Source organism: Streptopelia decaocto, assembly GCF_964273445.1.
Source record: "Streptopelia decaocto genome assembly, chromosome: 1".
Classification (NCBI taxonomy): domain Eukaryota; kingdom Metazoa; phylum Chordata; class Aves; order Columbiformes; family Columbidae; genus Streptopelia; species Streptopelia decaocto.
Window position 1 is genome coordinate 83464960 of NC_138663.1, and position 20750 is coordinate 83485709.

A 20750-nucleotide genomic window follows, 5' to 3' on the forward strand; every position below is an offset into this window, starting at 1 on the left:
GGATAAGTGACATTAAACTGATGTTTACAATAACAAAATCTTTTACCTAACTACCTGCCTCTACCCCAGAGAAAGCTGCACTGTAGCAGTGCTGTGTTTATGAAGTGCTAGGGGACCATCATGTACAGATAAGCAGACTGTTCTCACCTCTCTGAAAATGGCTACACACAGCCACTCCTCACACTTGCGACAATGGTGCTCAGGGCTACCCGCTGCTGCAGTTTACAGATTGGGACAGGCCTGGGACAGGCCAACAGTTGCTCAACAGCGATGCAGAAGGGCAAGATCTAAACTGGGTAGGGATAGATCCCAGAGACACCATCCTGAATGAGCTGACAGGCACAAGTAATTTAAGAGTTTTGGAAAACAAAGTTCCCGTGTCAGATATGGGCAGTAATCCACTTTCCTCTGCACCTCACTTCCTCTCAACTGCCCTGTGTACACAGGAGGGCAGTGAGCAAGGGGTAGGCAGGTGCTGACCCCTCCAGGAGGAGCTCCTGGGAGTAACTGGATCAAGTAACCTGAAATGAGATGACTCATAGCTTCTCAGTGAGGGAGGAGAGGATGCAGATGAACAACCTATTAGCAGTCAGCTGACTGAGATAACAACAGAAATAGGCAAGACAGAATGAAAGATTCTGGGCTACAGCAGAGTATTTCTGGTGGAAAGTTGCTGAAGTGCTGGGTTTTCTTCTCCAGCAAAGATCTGCTGCAAGACATAACAGGGAACAGATCAGAGATCACCTGGTAAAGAGGCAGCAGAGGAAGATGAAACTTGGACAGCCAACATAGACCTTTACCACCTCTGCTGTTCCTGACTGTGGCATTGGACATTCCCCTCCATGAATGAAGTTTCACTTATCTGCACACAAAACACCTGTGCCAAGGGTTAGCTATGGACAGACAGGTGCCTTTAAACAGAAAACTATCCCAAGGCAGCAGGGTGGTGAGCCCCACCAATGACTTAAACAGGAGTAGGGGAGGAAGGGCAAAAAAAAAAAGGAATACAAACTGGATCCTTGAGTTAAGACCCTAGAAACCCCATAAGAGGAAACAAAAGGAAGAAAATAATACTTAGGCCTAAGATTCATAATCACTCTGGGTCCCCAGGGGATGCCAAGGGGCCTGGTACTGATGCAGTACAGGAGAGCTTGAGAATTGTGTGACACTGTCAGAGGTGCTCTGGAAGCCATAGGTATCTTCTGACTGCAGGTTGACATAATCCATATCAGCAGTGTAGCCATGATAGAAGTTCATCTGCTGGCTTAACAAACCCATGGCTTGCTGGGTGTTGCAGCTTGTCCCACCTTTTCCAAAGAGCCCCTCATCCTCCACAGCCATGAATGAGTACAGGCTCTGCCCATTCCCGTAAGTCTGGCCAGCGCTGTAAGCCTGCTGCATGTTGGTCACAGCCTGAAGGTTCCTGCTGGTGCTGACCGGGAAGCCCTGGTGAAATGTGGGGGCTATATCCAGGTACGCAGCCTGATGAAACCCGTTCTAGGAGAGACAAAGACTGTTCAGTAATGGAAAGCATCACACCAGCTGTGCCTATTCTTTGGGATGGGTCTTCCTTTCTCCCCTGTGCCAAACAGTTGTATCTTTTTTGTACTCATGGTCCTCACTATAAACTGATAATAACAGAGATGACAATATCTTAAGTTCATCATCTCCAGCTCAACGTATCTGGCAGCACAATGCTGGGGAGAAAAACAGCATGGGTAGCTCTGCTGGCCCTCTTTGGCTGTTTTATTTTCTATCTAGTCTCAACTGGGAGATAAGTGGACTGGAAACTGAGTTATTTCAGTGCCAGGGCAGGCTTAAAATAGATGCCACTGTAAGCCCTATTACGAGAAATGCAACTGGCTCAGTAATATCGAATCCTGTGCTTTGTTCAAGTTAGCAAGTTGGACATGATGCACTTCACTCCACAAACTGGAGGAACTGTGACTGTTGGTAATGGGGGAATTCTCTCACCTGTGGTAGATACACCCCTTTTTCCACCCACTGGCTCTCCTTCTGGCAACGTTTATATTTCATCCGTTGATTCTGAAACCATGTTTTCACCTAGAAGTCATGGGGGAAGGACACAGGGCATCAGAAATTAATTCTTAGAGCTTACTACACATTCTAAAGATGTTTTGCCTTCTACTACAATACAATTTCTTCTTGTCTTCTAATACTATAGATAATTTCAGCAGCTAACTATATGCAGCAGACCCATGTAGCTGTAGATTCACAGAGCTGAGACTTGAAAACTAGCACTCTTACTCCTCAGGTCACCATGGGATCTTTCATGACATCAAAAACCTTACCTGAAAGATGGGCCAGGACAGCTACAGAAACACAGCTTGTACAGTAGCATCTCACTGCTGCACCAAGATCGGTGCAGGCTCAGGAGTGAGTCATTCCTTCAGTCAAACACAAGTAGCCGGTGTGGCAGGGACCCTTTGTCTAGGGATAGACCCAGGTGCCACTCTATGAAATGCAGCTTGCATAGCAGTGCATCTGACTTTTCGCATTGAGGGACAACACATGTCCACACAAGATAGTAACCTAACTCTGCATAGCCCTGCTCTGTATGCACTTTTAAATACCTGCACAGAGTGGGTGGTTGGTGCTAGAACCAAACACTTAGAGGAAGACTGAGTCATAAGTCTTCACACTCTCTGCTCTCTCACATAAGTAGTGGCATAAACAAGACCACATAAGAAACTCATCTTTGAGGTCTAAGTCAAAACACACAAAAAACTTGCTCACAAGTTCACTTCACACCAGGGATGTGGCTCAGCTGCTCAGAGCAAGATGCTCACCTGCTTGTAAGTGAGCCCTAGGGCAACAGCAAGCTCCCGGATCTGCTGAGGGCTGAGGTACTTCTGGCTCTGGAACCGCTGGTGCAGGATTTGTAGCTGCTCCTGGGAGAACGCTGTGCGGCTCTTGGCCTTCTTCACCACACCCTCACCTTCCTCCTTGACCTTCTGGGAAGAGGGATGGGGAGATGGGCGGTCTGTGGTGGGGCTAGTGGCAGAGTCGGGGGTGTATTGGATGAGGGTCCCAGAGCTGGAGGAAGCCGGAGAGATATCTGAGGATAAGAGATAATTGGGGTGAGCAGGGTCAGATGTAAAAGACCCACAGACTTTGCAGTCCAGCTCTGAAGAATTTAAGATTGCAGGTGCCCCAGGACTCGAAGGGGCGCCGCAGGCAATGCAGAGCAGAATAGTGGGTACCGTCACCCTCAGGTCAGGGGAAGCAAAAACCTCTGCTCCCACCTCTGCTCCGTCCCGTCTGGACACAGGGGCCGCTGGCAGCCGCGCCGGCTTTCCGCCACCGCTTCCAGCGAGGCAGCCGGCGGAGCAGCGCCTGTCGAATCCTCGCCGGGACGAGCGGCCGCCGGCAGCACCGGCATCCCCCCTCGCCCCCGGGGTAGAAAACACACAAGGGACAAAACCATCCCTCAGTCGAGAGCAGGCCGATCCCTTCCCCGGGGTCTGCCGGGCCGGCGCGCGTACCTGGGTGGCTGGGCGTCTTCTCTACCGCAGGGAAAGAGAGGGCGTCAGCTGACGGAGCCTCCTCGGCGGGCACGCTGTCCATGCTCCCTGGAGAAAGCCAGTAGTAGTCCCCATACCTGACCGCACCAGGGTAGGGCAGGTAGGGCGGCATGGCCAGGTGGGCATTCATGGCCAGGCCGGGTCCCCCAGCCACGAGCAGGCGGCAAACTGGCGGTAGAGGCTGCAGACAACGTGCAGGCAGGTACCCCATTAGGCGGAGGTGGGGGGATGCTTTATGTCCTCCCCAGCCTGGCTTTGGCTAGAAGGGATTGTCATGGCCATTGTCATGTTAAAAGTCAGTTGATTGGAGGGGAGGGGCTTTGGGGGTATTCAGGGCGTGGGGGAGGGCTAGGACACCAGGCCCCACTTTCCAACTTGGCTCCTCGAGGGGGGGTCAGGTCGTTGATGCCAGCACACCCCTTCCTGCTGGGGGGGTGGGAGGAAGGACCTTGTTTTCCCCTCGGGGCCAGAAGGCCGGAGCGGAGCCGCCGGGTGAGTTGGACAGGGCTTGGCAGACACCCTCCTACCCCCACATTTAACACTCTTCCCACCTCCTCCTCACCGGTCCCCACCCAAATGCAAAGAATGGAGGGGAACCCAAAGCCTGCCTCGGGGCATGTGGAGGCTTTGCGTGTCTGCATTGCAGATCGCAACCATTATTGCAAACAGATAAGCCCTCCACCTCCCCGCAAATAAGCATAGACTGGGAGCAGGGGGGACGGCGCTACAGAGCGGTGTCTGTACGGTGGGGAGGGGGTCTCAAAGACAAACAAGCTGCTTCTCCATTGACTAACCCAAGGCTGAGACAAGAAGACCTGTTTTAGAGTGGCACAGAGGAATGTCACTTCACTTTTTTTTCAAGCTTCTTTCCTTAGTCATTTGACACTTTTTTGTTGTTGTTTTGAAAGAAGTGATGGCTAAAAAAAAAAAAAAAATTTTTTTTTTTTTGCTACCCACCAGGGAGAGGTGGGAATCACCCAGTCAGGTGCCAAAGAAAACAAGAGCAGTACAAGTATAAGAGAGCCTTATAGACTTTGAGGATTTGAAGCCAGGGTCTGCAATCTGCTTGAGGAAGATAAACTCTTTCTACCCCTCCCTCCAAATATCACTGCTTCTTTTAAGGGAATTAATAGCTTACGGGGAGGATCTCACAGCCCGGGAGTTACAAAACCCGGAAAAACACCTGGAATAAGTACAAATAAGGGCACGTGACACATCAAGTAAATTCCCCAACTCCCCTAGGGCAAGGAAACAGGACACAAGCACCTACCTGTATACTAAAGCCGGGGAGTAGCTACCAACCTGTTGCACTAGCAAAAATCTTTTGGAGATGACAGAGACGGCCCTCCCTTGACTTCCATATATTTCCTCCTCCCCTCTTGAGTCATGAGGTGAAACGAGCCCCAGCTGGTACCCTGAGCCTACCGCCGTAAGGCAACGTTGCGGCGCTGCTCGCCTGGAGGGGTCCTTGTCAGACCCACCTTTGATCACCTCGTAATTAACAGTAATGTCGTTTCTCGGTTAGAATCCGGACAGGATCCAGACGGAGAGACGATTAGGAACGCGAGAGAAAGTGATTATAATCGGGCGAAAGAGATGAAATAAAGAGCTAGAGCCCACTTCTCGCCCCGAAGCAAGCGGTGCCAGCTGAGGGTCTGCCCGCCGCCCCGGGGGCCACCCTCGCAGCCGCGGGCTGGGGGTTTCACTTGCTTGTTGCTCTCAGCCCCGCTGATGCAAGCACGGAAAGGGATTCCCCCACAGACGTAAAGCCACCGTGCTGCCCATTGTGGGAACAAGGGCCGCCGGTCCTCACGGTCCCCCGCGGACCGGGCTGCCGCGGGACACGGTATCCCCGCGGAGACTCTCGGAGTTCACCAAAACCGGCCCGTTGTAAAAACGGAGAAAAGTACAGGGTTGCGGGGGGGGGGGGGGAGGAGACGGAGCGGGGGGGCTGTGTCTACAAACCGAAGCCCTTATGTTGGGTTGTCTCTCGGCAATGACAACTCAAGGGGTGCCCCGTGTGTGCCTCCACAGCCTGTGATAGACGAAACAATTTTCTGTACTGACACTCTACTATTGGCAAGGGCACCCGGCTGGAGACGCCGCCCGGCACCGGAGGGCTCCCGAGGGTACTGCCAGCCGGCTGACGGGCTGCAGGAACCCCCGAGTCTTCGGAGGGGACACGGCTTGCGATGGACACCCGCAGCTGAGGGATTATTATTTTACAGCCTCTGCCAGCAAATCCTCCCTCGGGGAATCGCGCGCGTGTGTGTGTATGTGTGTGTTTGGAAACGCAACAGAACCGCTCAGAATTTGCAGTTTTCATGTGTAGATCAGTTTTCACATATAGATCAGATTCCCTCCCAGAGACAGACCTACTTTGCAGTGTGTGTGGAACTGATTTTACTTCTTTTCTCCATACCTTCTAAAGTAAAAATTTATTTAGGAAAAGAAATCCAGTTATTTCCCCCCCAAATAGGTGATACACATAAAAACATCTTGGGAAGGTAAATCCAGAAGTCATACTGGCACAGAGAATGTTATGGGAAGCACTATGTGGACGTTGGGAGGCTCCTCAGGGTGGTAGGTCTGAGACCCTGTGGTACCATCAGCCCGCAAACTGGATGTACTACCCATGAATTCCTACAGCTGATGTGCTTTTAAAAATACCTGTTGGGAATGAATCATAGAGCAGATGGAAGTATCCACTCACGGCTCATGGGTTTTTTTTGAGCTGTTCTCAGCTGGAACAGCAACACAGTTCAGATCTAATCTAGTCCAGTTGTTCCCAACAGGACCAAATAGCAAAAATTTGGGTTTTGACCCAAGGTTGTGTCCAACTCTCCCTTCACGTGGCCAGCCTTAGCTTTTGGAATTCTTAGTTTATTATGTGCCTAATACTGTGGAGCATTAGTAAGGTGAGTCAGCATAAGTTTGGCTGATTAAGTATATGGAAATGAATGTAGCCACTCACTGGGCTGAAGTATGCCCTAACAAGCCTTTTCCATAGTCTTTCAGCAGCAAAGATAGAAGCCTAGGTGTAAAAGCAGTTTGGCCGCTTGACCTAAGCACAGGTGAGACAGGACCATGGCTGGAAGGTATTTTTATTCAGCAAGCTCCCCCTATAAGGGATCCCTTGGTGTCAGTAGGTTCACTACCTTCAGAGGGCTGGAACTCAACCTTTCACTGAAATGATGCAAACACAGCAGTTTACACAGTTGTGGGAGCAGTAGCTGCCTGATCCAGCTCCAGAGCTCATACCACTGGGTCAGAAATGCTATGATTTCCTACCTTAGAGCATTGCTAAACTCATTTTCATCAGCAGGTTGATGTTATAGCAGTAGAGATTGTCTCAGATCATATGTATGTATTAGGTGCTCTTCTGTCATCCTGTAGCTAGCTCAAACGCGAGTCATCTGTGTTTTGGTGAATACTTGTGAAGCATCACTGAATGTCACTGTGTCATTCTGCTCATGAGGCGGCAGGGTGCAGGCTTGGTATTAGTGAACAGGGAACCACGACCCTCAAAGGTTTCCCTAGAAGCCATCATTCACTGTCAGCGATGTGCGTGGTTGGGGAAGGCAGGTAGAATCTCTCTCTTGCATTCTGCTGAGCTCGGTATATACAGTACGTCAGCTTGTCTGGCTTTTCTCGCAAGCAGACACCTTTGATTTATCTATTTTTTACAAAAATTGAACATTCCTTGAGTTAGGCGTGTGAAAACATTCCTGCCCTGCATCCTCCAGCGCTCGCCCAGCACTCGGCTCCGGACAGCCTGCCCCCTGTAGCGCGGTCACAGCTCACGGTCTGGACCCAAGATGTCATGTTTGTGGAAGGAAGGCGGACAAGAAAGAATAACAAAAATTAGATCCTCATTCATATTAAAATACAGTTTTCCTTTCCCTTGACTCTTTGGGGGAGCAGGTCGAGAAAAGGACAGAGGACAAAGAGTCTCCCTCCCATTAACAATCTCAATCACCTGATAATTACTGGATGACGTGGCCCTTTGTTAGCAGAGGCAGACTAGGACAGAGGAGCCATGGCACAAAACCAAGAGGCTCCCTGAAAAGGCAGGAAAGCTGAGTTAAAAAAAATAATATGTGGGAAACAGGTTAGCGAGCCAACTCAAATTTCTGGGGTTTCGTCTTTCTTTACCAATGTTTCACCTATGCCTGCCATGCACATGATACTGGAGTGCTTATAGTTGTAAGCACTCATCTCAAGAAGCTTTCCCTACCGGTGCCCATCAGCTGAAATATGGAATAGTCTCTCAAAGGGAAGACTTGCAAGCAGCACAACTTGGAGCCAGGGTTATGAAAAGTCCTGGGGGAACATGGAGAGATTGTGCATATTAAGCAAAAATCTTCTGAGCATCCTCTCTGCTTGAATTCTCCCTTCTTCCCTTTAACCATAGTGTGTTTGTTCCTACAGGCTCATTAAATATCTTCTTAATAAAAGCAAACAGCACAGACAAAGCTGTGTTCAAATGCTTTCTGCCATTTCTCCCACCTGTGTTTCTCAGTGTACCAAGGCCCTGTGTAGCCTCAAAGCATGAGTCACCTCCTACTTTCTCCTCCAAAAAGATGCTCTGCATCAGGCAGCTTACCTTTTGTTCCCCCAACACACACCACTTATGAACTCTGAAATGAAACGAAACAGAAGCTTTTTTTTTTTCTTTTTTTCTCCTGAGGCTTCGTAGCTCATCTTTCCTATTCTGATGGGGACGATTTCCTACAGTTCAGTCAGTGGGAAAAGTCTCTGCAAAATCCATAGCTGCCAGAGCCTCTAATCTGAGCATGGCACTGAAGTGGTAGCTAGATTCTGTGCATGTTAAAGGCTCTCTCGAGTTCATTGCACTGTGGCACCTGCTTTCTTCCACATCGCTCATCTGAGGCTGATACCATGTATTTTACCACTGTTAATGCATATCAGAACAGAACTAATGAGTATTATGTGCCAAGTGGATGACTGTAATTACAATTGTGCAGGTCCTAAGTGGGCACACAATCTAGAATACATCTCACTAACTGAGCTCTTCCAAGTTAGCATATACTTTGCAGGCAAGTAATTGTGCCTGTTCTATGCTATCTGGATTTTTTTAAGCCTCAGAAAGTCCCCATAAGAGCAGATCATCTGTGAAGCAAGTGTCTAACTACAGGAAAGGCTAGAATTAGGGAAAAAGGGTGCTCATCTTTCACATCTGTCAGGAGTTGAGACAGGGATCCCCAAAATGCCTGGCTCTTACCCTCACCTGTCTACCCTCTCCTTTTCTTCAAGACTGGCTCTTGCACATGCATTCAGGAGTGATTAGCAAGTGATAAGAGTGTGAGGCTCCCTGGCTGACACCTGCTCTACATGTGAATGGTAGTGCCAGTGAAGCCCAGGGCTGTGGAATGGGATCTACAAGTGGATGTTGTCTGGGACTGACGGAAGAAAAAGATTTACCTGCTTTTGTCTAAGGATATTTAGGCAGCCGACTTGGCTAAGATGGAAAGAAAAGAGACAAAGAAGAGATGAACAGTGAGAAGTTGTAGCTTTTTTAACTGGATGTCATTTGTCTAGGAATTGAATCCAGGGAATAGTGGAGGCTGGGGAGGGGAATATAGCATCAACATCAGTTAGTGGCATAAAGGTAAGAAATATCTGTACATCATCTCCTTCAGGTTGTCCACAGAGAAGGAGCTCATATTAGGTTGTGAAAGCACAACTTTCAGGGCAGCAAAGACAAAGAATCAAAGAGACTGTACCTCTTCCCAGGCTGCTGGGTCAGAAAAAGCCCCAGGATCATACAGTGAAAAAACTCCAGACCCCTAGACTCTGCTGTGACAAAATAAAAATTTTTCCCCAGCACAGTTTAGTCATGAAGGAGGAAAAGGAGCCTTGACTGTGTTTGCAACAACATCTTGCTAAAATTTCCCATTCTTACCCCAGTTGTGTCCTCCATGCAAACTCTGGGGCTAAGACAGGCCTGAGAACAACTTCTCTTAACTCCACTCATGACTAAGTTTTTTTACTATAGTTGTACACAGCCTAATAATAGTGTCAAAGTGGCTGCAGATGCAAAGTAACCTTGCAGAATGTTGCATGGCTTTGGTGCAAAGATGCTGTTATCCAGCAGGGCCCTCTGACGTGATAACTCAGTTGTCTCTCTTTATGTACTGCACCCACCAGACTTGCCCACCCCTGCAGCAGAAACAGTCAAGCGAGATATATTTCATCTCTCCTCAGCCACTGCAGTTCATGGGACAGCACGTTGACACAAACTGCTGCAGATTTCAGTTTCCATAAGTATGCGTCTGCTTTGCAAAACCATGTGCTGGTCCTAGCTGGAGATCTGTCCACCAGCTGCACACAGTATGGGGACAAAGCAACAGCTTTGCCCTGCAGCCAGAGCAGGCTATTGAACATCATGTTCCCCAGCACAGTCCAGTGATAATGGCCAGCCCCAGTTACACTCACTTTCTATTATTTGATCCCCAGAGAATAGGTGTACACAGGTCATTGGGATTCAATGTCTGTCCCTTGCATGTGTCGTTCATATACTGACATTCCAGTGGCTTGAGAAAGCTGCTTGGAGCACGTGAACCTGTCTCTCGCAGCACTGAATGATGCAGTCATGGAAATGCCAAGAGCTGCCAGCAACCTGCTAACAGTAGTCTGCTATGACAGCAGGAAACAGGAGGAAAATAAAATGCTGACAATCAGGCTGTTCTATGTAACATCCTCTTCCTAACTTTAAATCCTCCCTTATGATGAAACACATTAACATCTTGTTTCAACCTCCTGAAGTTAAGACCAAAAGAGAGGGTATTAACCCAGTGGGCCAGGTGCTGACTTATTTTCCCTCTGTGTAACTGGGAGAATTTCTCAGCAGGGATGGATTCTGGTCCCATGACAGTCAAAAACAGTTTCACATGGGCTTGGGCATCACTGAGGTTTGATTTTTTTCTGTGTTTGGAGCAAGCATCAGGTGATTCACTTGTCTTTGACACCTTGCTTTCTTTGGCTGAGAAGAGGTGAAGGTCTGGCCTGAGGATCACATGCTGACAATGGCTCCTGCCCAAACTACTGGTTTTACTCTACAGAAAGATTATACGGGCTGTGTGACACTGCTGCTTTCTGTGCCACAGCCACAAGTGCTGCACAGAGCAGGGCAGGAGGCTGTTTCGGTTGATCACATACCTGTTAAGACATCTTCTCCCACAGCTGTATTGCTGGGACAAATGCCCCTTCCCAGAAAGGCAGTGTGGAAGCTGGCCACTCCCTGTCCTGAAATACAGTGGCAGGGAGCTGTTGCACTTCATTTGTGTGCTCCTGCCTTGTGCTGCTGCCCAGGCATAGAGGCATCCTGAGCTGGCACACTGCAGTGCTTAACTCCCTTCAAACCTCTGTGGAAATGCCAGTCCAAGCAGAGATTCACTTCACATTAGTCCAAATAACTGCATTGACCCGAGTAAGCAGCTCCACAGGTGTTGCTGCTTCATGCAGTCAGCTCCATCTCACACCTGAAAAGAAGGTGTGAGTTCTGTCTGCAGTTCAGCCCTTTGGCTTGAAGCCCACCTAAACTCAGTGGCTATGCCCTGATAGGAAGGAGAACCAGTCCTGGGACAGAGGGATGCGGAAAGGGTGGAGAAGGTTCCCGAGGCCAGCATTTTGCCGACAGGTCCCTTTTAGGAAGCCAGAGCATCCTTCGGCCTGTGAAGGCAGGTTTCTGGGTCAGGTCGCGCTGAGGCTGAACACGGGGGGCTGGGGGATCCCCCCGACTCTCCGCTGCTTCACCCTCAGACGGCCACCGAGGGGCAGCAGACAGCCGCGGTGGGGCCGACGCAGACGGTTCCTATCCACCTCCTCCTGCCGCTTCCGCCGGCGGCGGCTCGGCCAGCCGGGGCGATGCTGGGGGATGTCCGCCCCTCAGGCTGTCCCAGCGCCCCCAAAGCCTCCGGGGTGGCGAGGGCGTTTTTAGTGCCGCCGAGTACACGGCAGGTGAAGTGGGCGCAGGCTGCAAGCAAAGCCTGTGAGGGGACTGGGAGGTGGCGGTCTCCCTCCCGTACGGGGAGCAGGACTGGGCAAGGCAGAGACAGTGAGTTGAGACGGGGTGGGTTATCCCCCTCGCTGCTGCCTCTCCCGAGCAGGGCAAGGTAATACCGAGGGAAAGCGGATGGAGAGGGCTCGGTGTAATAGCGGGCTCACCCCGGATGCCCCAGCCCCTTTTGAGACACAGGGCTGAGATACGCTGGGGGCGTTTGTCCTCCCGCCATTCCCATCTCCTAGAGACATTCCTCCAAGAAATCTCAAGCTGGCAGCTGCATGAAGGAAAAGTACTGCATGACACAGTGACTGAGAAATTCCTCTTTGTCCCCTGCTGGCTATAGAATCATAGAATCATTTTGGTTGGAAGAGACACTCAGGGTCATCAAATCCAACCATAACCTAATCTGAGTACTAAACCATGTCCCTGAGAATCTCATCTAGATGCCTTTTAAACACCTCCAGGGATGGTGACTCCACCACTTCCCTGGGCAGCCTGTTCCAATGCCTGACAACCTCTTCCATGAAGATTTTTTTTCCTAATGTGCAATCTAAACCTCCCCTGGAGCAACTTGAGGCCATTTTGTCTTGTCCTGTCACTTGCTACTTCTCGAGACCAACACCCTCCATGCTACAACCTCTGGTCAGGGAGTTGTAGACAGCAATGAGGTCTCCCCTCAGCTTCCTTTTCTCCAGGCTAAACAGCCCCAGTTCCCTCAAACACTTCTCATAAGACTTGTGCTCCAGGCCCCTCACCAGCTTCATCACCCTGCTCTGAACTCTCTCTAGTACCTCAATGTCTTTCAATCCCACCTGCACCCATGTTTTGGCCATGATTTCTGTTCCTGGAAGCAAGTCCCCAACACAAGCTCTATAAACTGGTATTTGCATTGGCATCAACTTAACTGGCTGCAAGGTGGCCTAGCTTAATCACTGCAAAATGCACATCTTTGCTTGTTTGTACAGAGGGAGGGACTAGCATTCTTTCTAGGGTGACATACCAGAGTGCAACTGTCTTTTTGCAGAGGAAAAACTAATTGTGCTACAGAAATCTTGCAGAGGTGTTGACTTACATGTTCTCAACAGTAGCTGAGACTCACTGCTCTCTACTTGTGTTTCTTTCAGTATGACACAGCTACCAGCTCCTGACTTTGCTGCAGACCACTCAAATTCTCTGTGGATGCTATTTTTTGCTACCTGTGCTGCAGGTGAGTTACACACTAGAGTTTCCCCTAGATACCTTTACGATAAAGGCCACAACTGGGGGAATTTTCTTGTGCAAATGGGCCCTTCAACTAAGATGGGTTCTGAAGTTCTTAATCGGTAGAGTGTAAACTATGAGGTTACTTGGCCTGAGCTCCTGGAGGGAATCAAGCAGGCTATGAGTGAGGTTGAACTTCCTCTGCTTTAAGATGCTACTGTTGATATAGAGTTCTTGGCAGGGTTGGGGCATATGCAAGAAGTCAGGCTTGCAAAGATTAAAGGCTTCAGCTGAGCTAGGAGAAGGATTTCCTTCCTCTTCACCACCTGTCATGCTCTTCTGGTCTGTCTTCTCCGTGCATGGGAGGAGTGAGCCACATAGCATGGAGTATCCAGCATTTTCTTCCCCTTGCACAGATAGGATGGAAGCGTGGCATTCCAGGGAAGTCTCCTGTGCCTGGCTCATCTCTGATCTTCCCTTGGGTTTTTTTGCTTATTCTTGTTCTCTCTCTTATTTGCTTTTATTTATCTCATGCATTTTTTCTTGTTCATTTTGCTCTCCAGATGGCTTTCCAGATTCTCATCTCCCTGTATTTTTTTCCTTTGTGACTCTGTATCTCTTTGCTCTGGTTCCTTACTTCTTTGTGACATGCAGCAGTCTTGCCAGTAACCAAAGCAAACTTTAATTGAAGACAAACATAGCTGCTGATTGAGTAGATTTTGATGCACCCCTTGCTTGCACCAACGTGACTGCAAGAGTAGCTGCCATCAGCTACAAGGATGCAGACACCATACCAGTTTTTTGGTTTGTTTGTTTGAGTTTTTTTTTTTGTTTGGTTGGTTTGCTTTGGTTTTTCTCCCTTTCATGGAGAGGGAGAGTTCTCTTGTTCTATGATACTCCATTATTGCCCGTTTATATTGGAAATAGGTGCTCTCAGGATGCATGGTATTGGCAATATTCAGGGCATTGTCAAACACATCAGTGCTGAGAGTTTTCTACCAACCATGCTGCTGTGACAGGCTCTTTGGCATGGTGATAATTTCTCCAAGCAAACCAGAGGATGGTATCAACCTGTCAGCTTCATCTGCTTTTCAACTCTGCCTCCTAAATTACAGACAGATTGCATCAGGCTTCTTTGCATGCCCACAGAAGCTAAAGTAATAGCAGTTTTTTAACCTCCAACTTCCAGGTGTGTCAATGTTTGCATGTATGCAGATGCTCTTCATTTGTGTCAAAGCATGTTGTGTCTTAGAAGAAAGCCCTATCTACCTATCATCTAGCATGCTGCTACACAGCCTCACAGGTAATCTTTTCCTGTCTGATGATAAAGATGACAGGATCCCAGACTGGAGGAGATACACCAGCAAAGCAAAGGTTCTGCGTCTGTAGCACAGTGAGAATGGCCATTCACTGTTGGGGGTAGAAGGACTTTCCCACACTATCATGTTGAATATCCGTACTATTTTCAGTGAGCCGTGGACACTAACCAGCTCAGCGGTCCCTCTGGCTTTGACAGTCCTCACCCCTTATTTAAAACTCAGAGACTCACCTCAGGGAACAGTGTGCTTTTGCCCCAGTGGCAGTGACAGACCCTAAGGGTGGCGAACAGCAGGAAAAGAAAAGGTAGGAGCTGTACTGGCTACGGCAGTAGAGTCCAATAATGTGTTTAAGAAAAGCCTCAGCCTTCTGAAGATGAAACTGTCAGGATGTAAATCCCACCCATGTGTCCTAGCTTTTGCTCTCTTCAATTAAGGACAATCTGTTTCTGCAGAGTTGGTTTCTGCCTTGGAGAGACAGCAGTGCATGCATAAATGAAAGCTGAGCTGGCCAGGATTGTTTGGCTTTCATAGGGAAAGATTGCTTGCAGAGAACCAAAAGATTTTTTGTTTGTTTGATTGGTTGTTTTTTTGAGGGGTGCAGGGGGAGGAAGGGTTCTCCAGGCCGAAAAGGAGATTAATCGGATAGTCACTCCTCGGTGAGACTCAGGTTCATATCACTTTTTAAACCTGGATCTATGGCATCCCAGCTGCATGCCACAGGCTATCAGCTGTTTCAGAGGACAACACAGTATGTGGGTGAGAAGCCAGTGAGACTGGGAGGGAAGGAGGGACCCTGTTTGTGTTGTGAGTCAGAATAAAAACATCTCATCAGTGTGATGCTTTTCAGGAAGCAGAATTGCTGATTTCTGGCCAGCTGTCTTCAAGCTTGGCTAAAGTCCGTTACGAAAGGTATTTCTGGGAAAATGGAATTTCCCAAGTTTGTGATGCCTTGTTTCATATCACATTGCAGGTTTCCATTTTGTTTACTTGAATGCCTGGTTATTTTTGGCCAAAATCCATCTGTTCCTTTGCAGGACTGCTCTCCAAGCTCTTTTACTACCTCTTGTAGAATTGACTGCATTAGATTTAAATGTTAAAAAAATCTATCAAGAAGACCATTCATCCTGTCCTTCTCAGTAACAGAACTGCAAGGGTGGTAACTGGCAAGAGAACAGCAAAAAGAAACAGCCAGGGACGGTCCTGCTGCAGCCCTGTGAATAATTTGTGCTGTCATATGGAGCTATCCTGCTTCAAACCATCTGTAAATATATGATGCAAGCCCAATAATGCAACTATGACTGTTGTTTTGGGATTTGGACTTGAGCCCATTTCACAGCTCACCCTGTTCCTTCGTCTTTAGGCACCACAACAAAACACCAGTATAGACACAATCTGTTGCTTGAAGTCAAGATAAAGCTGTCCTGCCCCATGTTGTATTTTTTTGAGGCTAAGGACCCAGGACAGCCTGGGGCCAGAGAGGAGAATATGAAGTTTTCCTCATTCCCTATCTCACAGTAGATTTCACCTGAAATGGGATTTTTTTCCCTTGCCATGGGCTTTTGCGAAAACCCTTGGCTCTATCACTCTGCACAGCCACCACGCCTTTGGAGAACCTACTTATCCTCATGTCTCCTTTCACTCTTCTACTACTCACTGCTGCAGCTTGCATTTTCCTTCTGGAGATACATAGATTCAAGAGAGTAGATGGACACAAGGCTGACTTGGGTACAGAGATCAGAGACAAATTCCACTGCCTAGCTATGCTGCCTCTGTGACACTCAGGTATTTGTGTCTGAGAAGAAGCCTGCAGACATTAAACCACAGTGCTGGCAGGGTGTGTAGGGAGCTGCATACTGCCTCTGGGGTGGCATGAGGGAAGCTGGGTAGTGCTGAGGGGCAGATGGGATTCTGTTACTCCAAGTGTTTTCAAGAAACTACTCTGGTAATGGAAGGTCCTTGCAAATGGACAACCAATGGATGTGTTGTATCCCAGCCTGACTTTCGTTGCCTCTGTCTGACTCATGTTCCCTCTTTGTGGGAAGACTTTCCTTGACCAGCTAATTGAGGTAGAGTAATTGAAGGGCAGTGTCACCCTTCAGGGCAGCCTTTTGGCAGTGAGGAGAGAAGCATCCAGATGGCACACAGACAATGCACAAAAAAGAGATCTCCTTGAAGGAGAGACGGAAATCGTTTATGCTATTGCACTGCTCAGGCTGACTTTTCCCATTCCCTTTTTCTTTCTTAGAACACCAGCTTTCAAAATAGAAACTATTTTGCTATCCGTCCCTATTATAATCCGTTTCAAACTCTTTGAAAATCATTAGGACAGAACATGCCTTATAAAACAAGTAAACAAGCTCAATAACAGGGATCAGTAATTTTCCTGGTGTATTTATTGGCATCTTGTTTTTTGAGCTCTGAACTGTCCCTCTTGTTCTTTGTCCCGGGGTGTGGACAAATACATAATGTCAGATGAGTGACTGTGATGCAGGTGTGAGGCTAGAAGCGCTGAGATGTAAGGAAAGACTCCAGAACCTGACAGCAAATGTCAACAGCATCCAAGAAGCTACAAAGAGATGTGCTAGGGAGCACTGTAGTTTTGTGATACACTAGTTTTGGAGACAATTTTTTCCTATAAAGGTCCTGGCTTGTACAGATACTTCTATTCTATTGAACTCTGGGAGGTGATAAAGGCTTCTCAACAAGATCCCAAATAGACATGAGGGACAGAAAGGGCCAGCTGTTGAGGGACAAACATCCAATATGTGCATAGGTAATATTCCCTGATATTCTGCAAGCTTTTGAAAGGGGAAAATAAATCACAAAAATGCAGTTATGTTATGCTTTCTATTTCATTGGGTAATAAAGATAAAGAGCAGCATATTGAATGAGATAAATGGAACTATTAATAAAAGATTATGACTCATATATCCCGTGATTGAGCTGTCAGAACAAGGTATTTTGTATTCCTGGTTGAGTTACCTACCTGCTGATGATCTCATAACATGTTTTTCATCATGGTATCCAATCTTTCACTGAAATAACAAATACATCCAGAGTACTCAGAACACAAAATGACTGTGGACACATCAATCAAAGTAACCAGTTTTCTTCTTTTCTTCATTGAGTGTCTAGATTTAGTTACTTAACCTGCTTCCTCTATAACCCTGTCAGATCCCTGTAATTAATAATACTTATTAATTAACTCAGCAGACCCCTGACCATTAATGCTAGACCCAGGCAGTGCTGTTGGTCAGCTGTAGGTGCCGCAGATTTGCTCTAGCTCAGGTGTGGGCCCACAGCCACATTCTGACAGAGCTCTGCTGACCACCCCCAGCTGTGATTTTGTGCCAGCATATGTCCTGCATGTGTGAAGCTGGTGCTCCAGGTGGTACCCAGCATGTCTCATGTTGTGCATGGCAAGGATGCACTCCTGTTGCACAGAGTAGATGTTGCGGCAGCTTTCCAGGAAGGGACTGGCTGTTTCGGAGAGCAATCATGGTCCCAGGATCTGGCCTTAAGTAAAGAACACCCACTTTGCAGTGAGAGGGCTAATGTTATCTCAGCAGTGCAGCTTGTAATTTTCATCCAGTCCTAGGACGCTGCAGCAGCAGGAGAAGGCAGTCAAGGCCTGGGTGTCTGGAAACTGGAAGCCCTCCACATCCAGCCTTTTGTTGCCAGCTCACTCAGAGAATGTTAACCTGTGGCTTGACGACAGGATGTGGAGCTGTCACTGCAGAGCAAAAACATCTCTTTGCCCAAGCTGTGGGAAATCCAGATTAGCATGCTGTGTTTCTGTTGGAGTACACAGGAGATGATGGAGCCTAGAGCAGGAAAAGCAGTCTCTGGAAGAATGAAAAAAAAACTGACCTATGAAATGCTATGTTCTTGTATCTCAAGCTGTGTTATAATAGTTTTATACCCCTGTGTCATTCAGTAATGTTGATTACATGATGGAGAGTATTGTGACTAAAAATCACAGATTAAAGAAATTATAGCTGTTGCAATGAGTGTGTGTCCATCCACTATAGGCTTTCAAGGGTCACAGATACAAGCAATGTGGTTCGTGGAGCTAGAGGTGAAGTAATATGTAGAATGGGAAATGGCTTCTGGAAAAGAGACATAGGCATTGCTTAGGGGCAGCCTGTCACATACTGCCAACATCTTTGGAAGAGGGTGTTGACAGGCACATTCTAGTGAAAAGAGCTGCTGCAGTTTAGGGAAATACCATCTTATCTCTTGATTTCATCTCAGGTGATGTTTATTGCTGTCAGAGCATGATTGCTGGAATGGATCATGTAAACGAATGCATGTTGTGCATTACCCTGCAGGAAGCTTTCCCATCAAATCTCCACTCAGTCCATTACAGGCTGTCACCATCTTATCTGAAAGGTGTTCCACGTCTCAATCTGAAATCTCCAAAGTGGCTTATTCCTTAGTAATTGAGTTTTTCAGTCACAGGTGAGTTTATCACAAACTTGAGCTTCATGAATTTCCACCATGAACTTCCATTTGTGGTGTGTTGTGTTTTTTTTTTTTTTTTAATGACAGAAGTAGCATATTTAATACCTCCCACATATGCACTCCTAACAGACCTTTTATAGTAGTATCTGTGATCCTTTTCAGGTTTCAGAAAGTTGCAGTGTTGCCACAGATACTTACCATGCCAAAATGAACACACTGATCACGCACTTAAGCCAAGAGAGTTTGGCAAGCTGGTGTCAACATCTGGCACTAGCTCCAGCATCAGCCCTGAAATCACTGAAGTTTCTTGTCCCTCTGAAGAGACAGGGCTCAGCAATTTTCTTCATGTACTCCCTCAAAAGAGAAATGGAAACCAAAATCCTCATACTGTCAACTCATGGAGTTTAAGAATACACTGTGTAATGAAAAAAAAAGACAAGGCCGGTTCCTGGACTGCCAGATAGCTCTGTCACTGTACAAGGCCAAAGCTAACTCTGTGCATCCAAGCAGAGTTGAGCCTGAGGTCACCTACCCTTCTGGACCACAGAGGGCTGCTGGCACCCCAAGTATGGCATAGCTCACCTTGAGGCAGAGCTGGTCTCTTCATGGGTCTATGAGGAGTCACTTGGGTGTCCTTGCCCCCTGATGCCCAGGACTCCTAGTCTCAAGAACATGTCTGCAGAGTCTCTGCAGCATTCTCTCTAGACACATCTGGTCCTTTTTAGCTTAGGCTTGGTGTCCTGTGAAAGGATTTGTAATGGTTCCAGACCTGAGCAGGCAGTACTCTGCCTCAGCTAATGAACCAAGCCAGACTTTGCATAGAGCCAGCTAAGCTCTCTGCATCCACAGTGTGGTTAATCTGCAAGCAGAATATGAGCTCCTGAGTGACTGGTAATTGTAGTTGCTCTTTGGTGTTACTTTAGGATTGTGTCTTGCTAGTTTTGCCTTGGCCACATTTTCAGAAGAGGGCTGGCAAAGCTGCTGGGCTGCAGTGCATTCTTCTAGCATAGCGGTTAGGTGAACAGTAGTAACTGTGGGATTTGGGAGCTACTATCTTTCTTAAATGTCTCCATAGGAAATTAGTATAACAAAACTCAGAAAGACCTTAAGGAAGAGGACTGTGATTTTATTTTACAAATCTCAAAATAAATTGATTCTACCCCCTTGCACAGTCCCATCCATATACTTACCAGCACCATGATGTGTGCATCTCAGTTGCCTGGCCAGGATCGCTTACGTGCAAGAGAGATGGTGCAGGGTACTTACTGGATCTCAGTAAGAAAGGCCTGACAACAAACGGCTAAAAAACCCAGCTGTTTCAATAAGACAGAATAAGAAGAGGAATATAGATAGCGAGTAAATCTTACATCCTTTCAGATGCTGGGCACCTCATGTTCATGCAGCATTGAACAGACCCTGGATGGATTTCCCTATGGCATGCTGCACAGAGCCAGTCCATGAATGGAAGTCCCCCCCTTTTTGGTCATCTGAATTCTTACATATTTTCTTACAGGAACACAATTCTGTTCCTAAAGGATGTTGTAACTTCCTGCAGATAATGGCAGGGACGGGCTGCTGGTGCTAAGTGGAAGCTGCCTGCAGGCTCCTCTGTTACAGTTCACCAGCTGAGTTTATCCTGCGGCCCAGGGGTTTGTGCAGCATGGCAGGGTCTGAAGGCCACGTTGCATTTGCAGCTCAGGGCAGCACAGACCTATGTATATAAATTACAGATTACATTAGTAACATACAGCCTTCCCCATCCCTAAACACAAGGCCCAAGAGAGCAGACATGGCCTGTTCAGGATCACCAGATCTTTGAGTGCCATTTTTTCTGCAAAGCTCCCAATGCACCATCCCCTCTCTTCCTTCATAGGGGAGTTCTCCACCTTCCAGGTTTGGCAGGAAAGGTGAGTAAGCTTTGCAGATACCTTGTGAGTCAAGTCTCTTATCAGAGAGATTTGTGAGCTCTTCACCCTTGAGAAAGGTCTGACAGCATGAAATGATCTCTTGGTGCCTTATGCTGAACCACCGTGCTTTCCACACAGTCAGGCTTGGGAGAAAAGGCCTGTGAGCCACACAGAACAGCTGCATTGCTGGCAGGAATTTCCTGCACAGAAGAATAAATCTTATTTTTTTGCCAACAAAGTACTACCATGCCTTTGAAACTTACAAGCAGGCTTCAAAGAGACTGTC

The 20750-nt window shown here is 47.7% G+C and overlaps 1 protein-coding gene across 1 annotated transcript; it reads right to left on the reverse strand.

Annotated features, from left to right (window-relative positions):
* Nucleotides 1-1080: 1080 nt before the first annotated feature.
* Nucleotides 1081-3690, reverse strand: LOC309446674 (homeobox protein NANOG-like; the record flags this gene model as incomplete). Its single annotated transcript, XM_082066606.1, has 4 exons — nt 3507-3690; nt 2811-3079; nt 1975-2064; nt 1081-1497 (listed from the first exon to the last, which is right to left on the reverse strand). The coding sequence occupies exons 1-4, from the start codon at nt 3673-3675 to the stop codon at nt 1081-1083; spliced, it is 945 nt and encodes a 314-aa protein (XP_081922732.1). The 5' UTR covers nt 3676-3690.
* Nucleotides 3691-20750: the final 17060 nt, after the last annotated feature.